At 36.2% G+C, this 13,309-nt stretch overlaps 1 protein-coding gene across 7 annotated transcripts in view; it reads left to right on the forward strand.

The window, feature by feature from the left end:
• ITPRID1 (ITPR interacting domain containing 1) overlaps positions 1-13,309 on the forward strand; it is a 112,643-nt gene that overhangs the window by 40,065 nt on the left and 59,269 nt on the right. For all 7 annotated transcript variants that reach the window (XM_037737951.1, XM_037737952.1, XM_037737953.1 and 4 more), the window contains 4 exons: positions 1,614-1,700; positions 3,997-4,199; positions 7,310-7,884; positions 12,219-12,276. In XM_037737951.1, the coding sequence (XP_037593879.1) occupies positions 1,614-1,700; positions 3,997-4,199; positions 7,310-7,884; positions 12,219-12,276 (923 nt within the window). The remainder of the gene's footprint in view (positions 1-1,613; positions 1,701-3,996; positions 4,200-7,309; positions 7,885-12,218; positions 12,277-13,309) is intronic.

Here is a 13,309-nt window from a genome sequence, read left to right on the forward strand (position 1 = left end):
ACAACAAGATATACAATTTCCAATGTTAGGTAGAAAGCAGTGAGAGGCTCTTCTTTGGAGGAAATACTAGGTCTCAAGTGTGGTGCCCAGAACACCAGCATTAGCATCATGGGAGAACTTCATAGAAATGCACATTCCCAATCCCCATCCCAGACCTAATGAACCAGAACATTTGGAGGTAGCGTCCAGAAATCTGTATTTGTGCATGTCCTCCAGATGACTTTTTCAGGCATACTCTGTTTTTAAAACCGCTGGAATAGACTAAGAGCTCTTTCAGGTTAGGAACTCTGCTTCCTGTGCTTTTGTCACCCTCGCATTTTCAGGAGAATTCCAACTAGTTGTAAACCAAATATGCAGTACTGCATGCCCCTGCTGCTACCAATGCACACCTAGAATGCTGTTTGCCTTAGATTTTTCTCCTACAGGATTGGTTGTTTTTGCTACTTATAGAATCATAGAGCTAAAAGCGACCATAGAAATCTCTCAGGCAACTCTGATTTTGTTGAGAAGGAAAATGAGAGCCATGTTCCGTGACCTATTCATGCTTCCATGGCTTATTACAACAGTGACTCCATGTGGGTTCTCCTGGGACCCAAGGGCAAGCTGCTTCTGGGTTGCCCTGCTGCACATCACAAAATAAGGTGTGACCCTCAAACGAAGAAGGAAAAATAAATTACGGCAGGCCTAATGAAAACTGAGTTGGGGCAAGAAGTAAAAGAATCTCTTTTGACTTTCCTTGATGCTCAAGGAGCTCAACTGTCTGTTAACACCAGTTTTTGTTATCCAGAGAAACACACTTTCCCAACCTTACAGAACAGAAGGAATTAAAGGTCAGGGCCCAACTATTCTTACCAAATGTAGCTACAAGAAAGTCAGCAACCCAAGTAGGATAACTTGTTCTCCTTGGAACATTGATATCTGTATTGTATTTTTAATAAATTCTAAATTTATGCCAACTGGCTATTATATTAGATGGGGCTAGATGTGATCCATGGTATAGCTGAGCTATAGATATAAAGCTGAACTATATTATGACAGAATTCCATTCTCTTTGGAAGCACTTTCAAATAATCTACAATGCAGGCCTATTGGTTAGTGATGTTCATTTTTTTCCAGTAAAGGAGTTTGTTAGAGTTGCATATGGTTGGCTACAGTAGCCCTGGAGTTAGCACTTAGAGAATATTAGCCATGAGATATGAACCCTTCACTAGTATGAGAATTAAGGTAGAGTTGCTTCAGTGACTGCCGGAGGTACTTCTTTCAGCATATAATTTTAACTTCTTCCCACAAGTTGGCGCCTAGCAAAGCTGTGTTCCTGAAAGGTTCCCCAATGATATGCCATCTGTCAAAAGAGAGACACTCTGCCACCTTCATAATGAGCACTATCGGGCACCTAACACTTAAATTCTCACACCTTCTGTAATACAACGCTCTGGAAAACAGGAGCAGCTCCTCCACTGCAAGCTCTCTTCTGCGAAGGTGTGTCCATTATGGGATTATTAGAAACTAAGAGGAAATGCAAATGTTTGCTCTGGAAGGAAAAGATTTACAATGACCTCCCAGGAGACTATCTAAATCAACACATCTCACTGTTGGTATTTTCCCAACTGTAGATCTTTGCATCAGTTTTCAGAAACTCCCACCCTATCCAGAGGGACCAGTTTCAACTCTTGCTATTCCACTGCAAGTGTACCACAAAGGTATGTAATTTCCAAGTGCTTTTCATCCAGAGAAATCATTCTGTGCAACAACGGGTTTCATGAAATTATAAATAGGTGCATGTCGACTGAATGGATGAGAGAAGGAATAAAAGATTTTCAAACCCCAACTTGCAAGAACAATATAAAACAGTTAGTAAAATTGGAAACTGACTAAATATGTGTCAATGGGGAAATGGCCAAATAAATGATTGGCTAGTTCATTGCACAGAATTCCATATAGTGATAAGAAGAATAGGTAGAGATACACATACTGGCTTAGAAGGATCTATATGCCACATTTTTTAAGACAAAAAAAAGCAAGGAGCAGGAAGGTACATAGAGTATGTTACTATAAATAAACAAGTGAAAACTATAAAATATGTATGTAACTGCATAGGAAAATGTCTGAACAAGGATACATATAGATTTATGAAAGAGGGTCAGGATTGGTAGGGGTAACAGCTAAGGGGAGTGAGAGCATTATGTGTACGATTATAATATTTTTAACAAAGTGAGTATATCATGTGTATTTCTTCCACCATTAAATATCACTTAAAAAGTTAGTAATATTTTCACAATGATATGAAAATATGTTTAATGACCAATCAATACTTATATTCTTGGTCAAGTATTGGAAAGCAGGAACTATGTTCATTTTTGTGCCATGGGTACCTGGCATAGAACCTAGAACATGACAGATATTCAATACATATATGTCTAAATGGGTAAGATAAACATTTGTACAATGAAGTCAATAGGATCACAGATTAGATCTTTCACGGACACTTTAGATTTCTTACCAGAATTTTTTTCTTCCATCAGCCTCTTTTATATTCAGGTGGCTGTGTCAGTGTAATCAAGTGATTGGCATTCCTGATTCCCCTGTTAATTCCATGATTAAGTTATCCAAATCTAGCCATCTCCACTTCACATTATAAGTTTCAGTAATCAATTGCACTGCATGGTGACCACGGTTAATAATAACTTATTGTGTTTTTCAAAAACGCTAAAAGAATATATTTCTGATGTTCTCACCACAAGTGAGGTAGTGGGTATTTTTATTGACTTGATTGAGTATTTCTACAATGTATACATAGATCAAAACATCACACTGTACTCTGAAAATACATACAACTATTATTTGTCAATTAAAAATAAATAAATCAGGTTTTTAAAAAATGACACAAAATAATTAAAGAAAAAAATAAACTGTGAACATGATACTGGTGGTATCTGGTAAGTGGACATCCCCAGTGAGATAGGTACCTGTTGTTGAATGTGTAAATGGCTAAGTAAATGAATTATAATTAATCCAATTTAATTATGAAGTCATTATAGTAAAATTAAACTATCTCAAATAGGCTCATTAGTATTGCATGTAAAGACAAAGCAAACAAAAACTTCAACAAAAGAGCTAAGCAAACCTTGTAAAATCTTGTCAAAAGATCTGATTCCCATAGAGTTCATAAAAGACTCCCATATCTCCTGGGTTAGCTTAGTATCCCAGGTAAAGTTCAGAGATGAATTGGCATACATAATATAACCATTTATATTTATAAACATAACAAATATAGAATTGTGATATGTATATGATTATAAAATTATAAATGATTTAGATATTTATATACACAAATCAAATTAAAAATATATATAATTTTAATAAAAATGGTAAATTTAATTTCCAGCTAATTGATGTTTATTATTTAAAGTGCCAAAGTGGACCAGAACAAGTTGGCAACAACATTTTTTTTTTCTTAGCCAAGTACAAAAATAGTATAGAACACATTTTAATTCTACCTAGGGACTTAACAATCATTATTTGTAAACGTCAGTCCTTGTAGTTTGCATTTAATGATATCCTGATCTGTGTTGCTGAGTATGTCGCAGACTGGTGCTCTTTTAAAATATCCTTCTTCAAGGCTACTGTTTAGATTTTTTTTCTGTTTCATTTCTTGCCTTCAGTGACCACTTCTTTGTGGTTGTCTGTGCACTGCCTCTGGCTGATGTCTGTCCCACAGTCTCCTGCCCTATCTAATTTACCATGTGCCTGTTGTGGAATGGGAAGCCATTTAAGTAAACTCATTCCATTGGATGCAAAATACAGGCAAGTGGTCCCTGAGTGGGGGTGCCAGTCAGTCCTTTAAGTAAGAGCATAGGAACGCTAGTGAATGAACCATTTGTTTATTTAGGATCCTCTTTTCCCTCAATATCTGGGAGATTGGGTGGGTGGGGTAACCAGAAAAAAATGCATTGGGTTAACTGTTTCTGTATAAAGATATTCATATTTTTACTACAGCATTCCTGAATGGCTGGAATTTTGGGAGAAAGATCCAGTGGAGATTCTCTTGGATCTGGGGTTTGGTGCTGATGAGCCAGACATCTGCACGCAAATCCCAGCCAGATTCCTTGGTTGTGGCTCAGCAGCCAGAGGGATCAACATCCGTGTTTTTCTTGAAGCTCAAAAGCAGCGAATGGACATTGAGAACCCCACATTGTATGGTAAGCAAGGTCCCTGTGGCACTGGCATCTCAGCATTGTCAATGAGTGGGCAGGGGGGCCACAGTGTCAGCAAGGAGATCGTGTGAAGTAGCATGCAAACCCTCTGTTCCAGTGACTTAACACACAAAAGATGGATTTCTTGGGCATCCTATATGTCATTGGAAGTTGGAATGTTTGGGAGAAAGGAGTATCTATTTGCTCCATGTTGCCCTCACTCAGGAATCTAGCCTCTAATCTGGAACCTCACTAGTTGCAATGAAGGGGAAAGGGAGAAATGGAGAATGATACTCAGCTCTTAAATCCTCTGCTTGTAACTTACACACAGCATGCCTTGTTCTCACTTCATTGGCCAAAATAAGTCACATAGCCACACCTAGGTCCAAGTGAGTGAGAATGTACAACCCTACCAATCGCCCAGAAGGAGGAAAGCTTGCAGTAGTGGTGAGCAGCACTAATATGTACCATAGCCACGTACCCAGGAGGCAGAGTAACCAGAATCTGGTTATCATGACAAGGATTATCATGAATCATTAGGTGAAACCCTAGTTTCCTCATCTATGAGATTTAGAATACTATTGTTTACATCTTGAGCTATAAGTGTTAGTTACTAATCTGCCATGTCTCCTGATGTAACTATGTCTAAACCTTAGAAGAAATCAGGTATGTTGCTATATTTCTTCAGCTGATGTAATCGTTTTCTCTAGGACATTACTAAGGATGTTCTTGTGGGTATCTGTACTGTGCTCAAATAATATGGGGGAAAGATGCTTTGCAGTTCAATGGGTTTATTTACTACAGGATTGATTTAATATGCTAAGGTGCACTTTCAGTCTCCTAGAAGGGATGCAGTGCAGCATTTTAAAACCATTTAAATACAAAAGGCCTCTTGGAGAAGCATTGAAAAAGGTTTTCTCTATACTACAGAGTTTGAGGAATTCTGAGGGGGAAAATGACAAAATTCTGATTCTGAAATAAGTTAATTTAAATAAACAAATTCACTAAAAGGAAAGTCATGTGAGACAAAGTGTTTTTCTCAAGCAATTATCTGGAACAGGGACTTCGCTTGGAGTTCTCATTTTAGCTCCTATTTCTCCCGTTTTCATGTGGGTAAAATGGGTCTCAAAACTTCAGCAATGATGTTATTTTAAAAAGAGTATGTAAAGCTGAAGGTTTTGCAATGTAGTATTTCTTTACTTTTTAGACACAGTTGATGTTGTTCTTTATTATCTCCTCTTGCAAGCAGCACAAAAGTGCAAACTCTTTGATCAATTCATTTCAGGAGAATAATAACACTTACTATATTTGAGTAGTGTTTGAGCTTCTATGAAGTAAACATTTCACGAATAAATTGACATATGGATTATAGAGAAACTAGGAGTTGGCCCCTTATTCTGTGATCCCTGGTGCACTCATATTTCTACAACGTAACACTTGATTCAAGGAAGCCGAGAAGGTCAAATATAAAACAAACAATAATAAAGCTAGTTGGCTGTTCAACAGATAGAATGGAAAATTGTATCTCATTCAAAGTCAATACAAAATGTTTAAACTTGGGAGATGAGAATCAATTAGTTTATTGTTTAATCTACCCAGAGGCAAAAATAAAAGAAAACTCTTATCCTACACTTCAGACTACTGTGTTCTCTGAATTGACTTAGCCAATTAAATTGATAGGTTTTGTCTTACTCTAAATATAAAAACCTGCTATGGATGGATATAAGGCAACCATAAAAGATGAATTATGATTCAATTGTACCCTCTGGATCACAAAAGAGATTTAGTTTCAACTACAGCTTAATGAAGGGGTAAATGTAATAAGAATTATTCTGAAACATCTAGAACCCCCACAGTTCCTATAGGTCTTGGAAAAATATCACAATCCTCTGAGAAATCGATCACATTTTTTTGGAGTAGAAAGATGATTAGTTAATATCCCTTCTTTTAGGTAAATGAAAGAGGTAGGCACTGGCTCAAGAGAGTCAGGGACATTGCCGTGATGGTGCAAACACAACAGAGAACAGCATCCTAGCCCATCTACGTGGTCCTTGACCTTCGCTGAGTTTTGCAGCCCCACATGCTATCACTGTGATTAAGAGAAGGCTGGGAAATACAAACAAAACATTACATGTATATTACAATGGTTTTATTATCTTGAGACACTAAAAATATTTTCCACCATTTTTTTTTTCAAACTGGCAGTATGTTCTCACATTAGCCCTTGCTGCATTAGATCTCTCCCACATGCTAATTAAGTCAATACTATACTTGCAAATGGCCCAAATGATTGAGGCTGGATCATCCAGAAAGCCTTAACAATTTGAAGAGCTGGTTTGTTTTGAAGAACAAATGGGTTTTTACGTTAATGGCTGTCTTCTCTGGAAAGACTGAAGAGAATATATTCCTTTCCTGAGTCTTGCTCATTTATAACCACCATTTTAACCACTGATACTTATATGGCATTATGTCTTCACAATTTTGCTTTAGTGCTCATGACAGATGTGAAAATACATGAGAGATGAAAAGACTAGCCGTTTACTATGTGCCCGGCATGGGTCTAGCAGTGTATATATATTAATTTTATTCTGAGCCCAAACATCCAGTGAATATTAGACCTGGAATTTGGATCCAGGCCTTCTGACTCTATATGCCATGATCCTTCCACACTCTCTGGTGAGAGTATGGACAGGGATAATAAAAGTGATGGCAGGGATCTACATGACATAGAGCTATGGTGAAATATTCAGGTAGCCTCATACTGGTAGCACTAGGTTCACTCTTTAATATGTGTTAGATACAGATTCACCCATGCCTACAGTTTTTAATACTTAACACAAAAGAACTATAGGCATATATGAATCTGTATAGTTATATGTGTTCAACTAAATATAAAAGCTATTCACTTTCCCCATAACACAGTAAAATCTCATTATATAGGGAGATCATCTTCATAATAGCAATGGCATGTACTGAGAAAAACTCGAGTTTCAAGAGCCTAAAGTCCTTCCCATCTTGAAAATTTTATGTTAACTGACACTTCAGTTTTTACTACATTAATACAGTTTCAGCAAAAAGACTCAGCCTAAAACTTTTGTGTTTCTTATGTTGTGCAGGCCGTTTCCGACAGCTGGAAATCCTGGACCATGTCACCAATGCCTTCTCCTCTTTGCTGAATGATGTCAGCATCCTGCAAAACACAGCTGAAGAGAAAACTAGAGGAGAAAGTGTGCAAAGAACCTCAGTGAGTGTGGCCAAAGAGCATCGCAGAAGAATGGGTAAACTCTTGAGGAGAGCTTCAAAGCAGCACATCAGGAGGGACTGCAGCTCAGAGGCATCAGAGTCCTTCAAGATGAAAGATGAATTTTTTATCCCCTTCACAAAACCATGGGAGTGTGGAGCAGAGCTAGCAGCAACTTCAATCAACCACAAGAAAAATCATTTGTCTCAGTCAGTAGAACATCAGTCTCTCCAAGCCTGTGATGATTTGTTACCTCGTCATCCTCCCCGTGGTCTTCTGGGCAAGCAGTGGGCTTGCTCATCTACATTGGCCAAGCAGCCTCCTTCTTCCTGTGAGTCTGAGGGGTCAGTCAAGGGAAGAACTCAGAAGGAGAACTTATTTCAAACTAACAGACTCAAGAGCTTGTCTCGTCTTGCGGGTAAAGGACCAGAGTCGTTTGAAATGGAAGAGGTCAGTGTTGCACCAATGTGCCCAGCTTCCTAAGGGAAATAACCTACACCATGACACCCTTGTTTTCCAGCCCTGATTTCACCGCTTCATCTTTTAATTCCTCGGCATTACATCTTAGTGTTCTGAGTGAGTTCAGCGATTTAAAGTCACCCTAGTTGCTTTTGCTGGAAATAAACTAGTAGGAAACCAGCCTTTGCTTTCTCCAATGTCTGTCCTTCTTCTTGCTCACAGTTGTGTCCATGGGTCATTTCTGACTCTGGTGTTGGTCAATTGTTTTATGTACCTCGGTATGCTTTTTATCTACTCTAACTTTTCGTGTTTTATCTTCTTTGAGAATCAGTTCAACTACTTCCCACTCAGTGAAACCTGCCTTGACCACTTCTCTGTTCTCATGGCTTTAGCAGTGTGAGCTCTTTATGTTAGAGATTGAGTGTGTGTCAATGCTACCTTCCTCAAAAGACTCTCAGTTCCTTTAGGACCAAAGATGTGTGTTGGAAATATTTCCCCCACAATGCCTAACACAGCGCCTTAGACAAAGCAGTAGGGACTTGGGTTTGATTTTTATTTTAGGGTGTTAGTAGGCTGTTTATTTGTTTGCTTTGGGACGTACTGATTTTCACATAGCTTGACCTTCATTTCACGCACATTTTTTGCTCCTTTATCTCCACCTTCATTCATTTATACTAGTTTTTACCTTCATTTAGATGACATTCTCACTTGTACTTCTCAGAGTTTTTTTTTTAAATACATATAAATGTCCACTTATTTGTCTATTCATAATGGCAACTAGGATTGAGAGTTAACTTGTTGTTAACTCTGTTATTTGTAATATAATTACAAATAAGTAATTACAAAGGAAGAACAAGGCTTTTCTCTGCTTTCATCTAAATTATCCAAAAGTAGGGCAGGATATTTACATGCAAATTCCAAAGTGGAGTTGCTTCTCCATTGAGCTCTCTATGTGCACAGAACTGGTAACAGAATCTGCCTTGGAAAGGAAGCTACTGAGAAGTGGCAAGGATGGGCACTAAAACCATAAGATGGTAGGCACAGAGCCAGCCCTAGAGATACCCTGTACATTACTATACAGACATGTTTTCCAGTATTCCAGGAGCAAGTAAAGGCATTCTTAGCCAGCCCGGCGGCTGAAAGGATAATGAAATTTGTAGAAAGTAAGGCTTAATAATTTTAAAATAATAGGATTGAGTCAGGTGAATATGATTATTGGCATATCTGTATCTCACAAAGATATCAAAATTACTTCAAAATATGTAGATTAATGTTCCTAATATCTATGTGTATGTATGTTCCTGTACATATATGCCTTGTATAAAAATTAAAGGACCTTAAAATGTTAAACTGAATTTTAATAGTAGCATTAAAATAAATAACAATTATAAAAGGAGGAAAAAAATATACCTTTGGTCAAATGCCCTGACTTGAGGATAAATTGAGAAGGCACTAAAAAAAATTTTTTTTTAAACTTAACCTTGCAAAGATTAATTACCAAACCAATAGTTAAATTACTATAAAGAATGTCAAGTCAATCTGCTATTAGCTAGGACCCAAACAAAAAGTTTCACCAAACTCTAACCCACTGTCAAGCTTCATCAGACTCTATTGTCCTTCAAGATTCTTCTGCTTCAAACTAGACTGATTTAGAGGAAAACAATATTCATAGTATGCTGTCTAAATGTCAGAGTACAGGGATAGACAAATACCAAATTTATCAAATTTTATGTAAATAAATAAGAAAGGAATGTTAGTTCTTGATTGGTATACTTTCAAGAATTTTTAAATTACAATTATTCAAGAAAAAACTACATATTAGTATGTTTCTGGGGAGAGAGTAGAAACACACTCAGACACCAAAATAAAACAAATTCACGTTTCTTTGGCATATAGTAGGTACTTAGTAAATATTTGTTAAATATTTGACAAATAAAATAAATATTTGTCAAAGAATTTGACAGTATTAATTTAATCTAAGGATGGCTTTCATAGAAACACAGAATATTCTGTCAAACTTCATAGTCGGCTTTGTTTGTGGTGTATTTTCTAGGATTTGTGTATATGAGAGACTGTATGTGTATGTAAGGCAGAGATTAGTCCTAAAAATGATAGAAAAGAAACATGCTACTTGAATTTTATTTTAATAAAAACTGCATGTAAAACATTACATTCTCACTGGGGAAAAATATTTGTTTCACTCAATAACAGTGGATGAGTAAATGAAGCTTGGGTAGATTGCATCTTAAACAGAAGCCAATGCCAGATTTAATATTTATTTTTCAATGTTAAATTTTAAAATCCAATTATAAGAAATGAAAAATATGTGTGAAATTGGAAGATTTTCATGGCATTTAAAACAAGAGCCAATGTACTTAAATATCTAGCTATCAGAATTTCAAGCATGATTGGCCAAATTTTGTCTCCAGATCAACCAATGATGCTTTCCCTAAAGTCCTACTAAAAGCTGAATTTGGCAATATTTGTCTCACTTCTCAAAAGTATAATTTCAACAAAATTGTGCATAGATTTCTAATGTAAAAATCAACATAGTTTATGTTTAATTTTACTTAGTAAAATTGAGTCAGCCCCGCTCTTTTTAAATTCCCAAATACATTAAGTGAATTTGATACTTGTAAAATTGATGCAATTGTAAATTCAAGGTAGGATACTTCTTCATATCCATAATAAATAATTTTCAGCTTTCCCTCCTGTTTGCGTATAAGTATCCTGTTCTGTAGAGTCACGTGAGAATATTAACCATATTATTAAGCAATGTCAGTCAATACCTTAAGTGGGGAATATTTCAAAAGTTATAACTATTTCTTTATTTTATTTTTTATTAATTTATAAGTTTGGCTCAGGCAAAATAGCCCAGGAATACACTTGGCTTTCATTTTAAATTAATGGAGCTTTTTTCTTTTTTTTCAAAAGACAAACACATGCTTCACATTGCCATAAGTGGATTTTTCTCCATGATAATGGTCACTGTAAAAACATTTTATTACACTTGAAAATGCACATGATGTGCACTGATTTGCATTACCAACATCAGTGAAAATAATACTAAGAAGTAGGTCTAATAGGTTACTAGTGTAACATAACTTATTTGAAAAAAAGATGAAGGATTAAAAAGAGAGATGAAATATTTATTCTTATTGCAGTTGAGCTATATCCTCATGATCCCTAGTCTATTCCTAGAGATCATTTATGGCCATATGTACCACGATATTTAAAATGTTTATGTCCTTTAATTCAGCTTTCAGTATTCAAATATCAAGTCCAAGTAAATAATATGACATGTATAAATAGAATTATGAGCAAGGATATGCACCTCAGCATTATTTCTAATTGCAAAATTTAGAAAACCTTCCAACAGTGGGAGAATTGTTAAGTAAACTAATGTACTTCCTGGGAACAGCATATTGTCTGTCATTAAAGATGATGTTTTCAAAAAAATCTTATGATGTGGGATAAAAGTACCCCCTTCAGATTTTTAAGTGAAAAAGTTTTGACTACATGATAATATCCAGAATAAATGTATAAAAAAGAAAACTTGCAAAGAAATACTTCAGAATGTTTTTGGAGTAAGAGTAACTGTTTCCTTGTCTTCTTATTTTTTGTAGAGATGGGGTCTCACTATGTTGGGGTCTCACTAGGTTTTAAACATCTGGCTTCAAGTGATCCTCCCACCTTGGCCTTCCAAAGTGTTGCGATTACAGGCATGAACCATGAAGCTTAGCCCTGTTTTTTTTACCTTCTTTTTCTAAGTATCACGTTTCTATAATAAGCTATATTGCTGTTTCAAAAGCAATATGCATTATTTTGTTTAATGATAGCTTTATAATACAGTAGTATTTATTACTTTATTTTAAAATTTCAAAAATTAATTTTGCTCTAGCAATTAGGAAACTAAAATTTGTAAGCGCTATATAGCAACTAAATTTTCTGAATTTCTGTAAATTTATCAAGCCTCAATTAACTTGCTTTCTCCAAGTATACTTAAATTTCTTTGGAAGCAAAAAAAAAAATCTAGAATAGAAACATTATTTAAATGTATTTCAACTGCACATCTTCCGGAAGGAGGATTGATCCTTCCATCCAGATGTTATCTTCCCCTTTCCTGAACTTCTTTAATTCTTTGAATCTTTATCATGGATACCTTGTCCACACTACATCCTCCCAGCAGACTGTAAGTTATTTGAGTTCAGGAACTCACATATTCCTCTTATCAGTTGCCAGTAGACACTCATTATATGTTGATTAAAATAAGTGAATTTATTACAAGAAATTTCTAACGAGATTGATGCATTTTGATATCTTAGGTCCAGAGCTTTGAAGAAGAGACTGGTATTCCCCTTGACATGACTTCAGGAATTGTAGGTAAGAATTCATCAAGGTGTGTGATCTCATCAGTGGTCTTTCAGAATGTAAATAACTGGTACTTAACTTTCTTAATATGTACAGAGCTTAAATTATCTTTATAAGATACTCTATATTCATGCATCTTCTGAGATATTAAAAATTTACTGGCAGGCCACACGCTGTAATCTCAGCACTTTGGGAGGCTGAGACGCGTGGATCACCTGAGGTCAGGCATTCAAGACCAGCCTGGCCAACCCGGTAAAACCCCATCTCCACTAAAAATACAAAAAAATTAGCCAGCACGGTGGGGTGCACCTGTAATCCCAGCTATTTGGGAGGCTGAGACAAAAGAATCGCTTGAGCCCAGGAGGCAGAGGTCACAGCGAGCTGAAATCATGCCACTGCACTCCAGCCTGGGCAACAAGAGCAAAACTCCATTTCAAAAAACAAAACAAAACAAAAAAACTACTGGCAACACAAATATAAATGTACATTTTAAAAGACCACAGAAATGTTCAATATCCCTGGAGCTAATCGTATGTGTGGCTTGTCTGACACAAATTCTATATGATCTGACTTCCATAGTGGAATGAATTTCATGAGACTGAGCCTTACTGCAGGGAGGGGTGTACTTTTTTACTCTTTCTACCAACTGCTTCATAGTGTACAAACGTTTTCATTTAACTGGGTCTGTTTTTCCAACTGAAATAAAGAAATAAGTGCAGATAATTTTAAGTTCTCTGCTGGCCCTTACATTCTAAATTTTGTGTAATCTTAATGTTAAACTCTCAGTGGACAGAGAGGTTCCCTCGATGTAGCTTTGCAAGTCTTCTCTTGGAATGATGCTTTATCATCCTGAACAACAGAGAAGGAAACCCTTTTCTATTCCTGGTTTTTATTCCCCCATTCAGTTGTCATCATGATTCAGTATTTCCATGGTCTTATAAGGAGTTAGAATTCGGCAGAATTAGTCCACCAAAATACAGCAGATGAAGCTTGCGCGTTTCCTGGAAGAAAATATGCAAATTTTTAATTTAATTTAGTGCTGTGT

This window comes from Cebus imitator, unplaced genomic scaffold (assembly GCF_001604975.1).
Source record: "Cebus imitator isolate Cc_AM_T3 unplaced genomic scaffold, Cebus_imitator-1.0 Scaffold45, whole genome shotgun sequence".
In the NCBI taxonomy this organism is placed as follows: Eukaryota; Metazoa; Chordata; class Mammalia; order Primates; family Cebidae; genus Cebus; species Cebus imitator.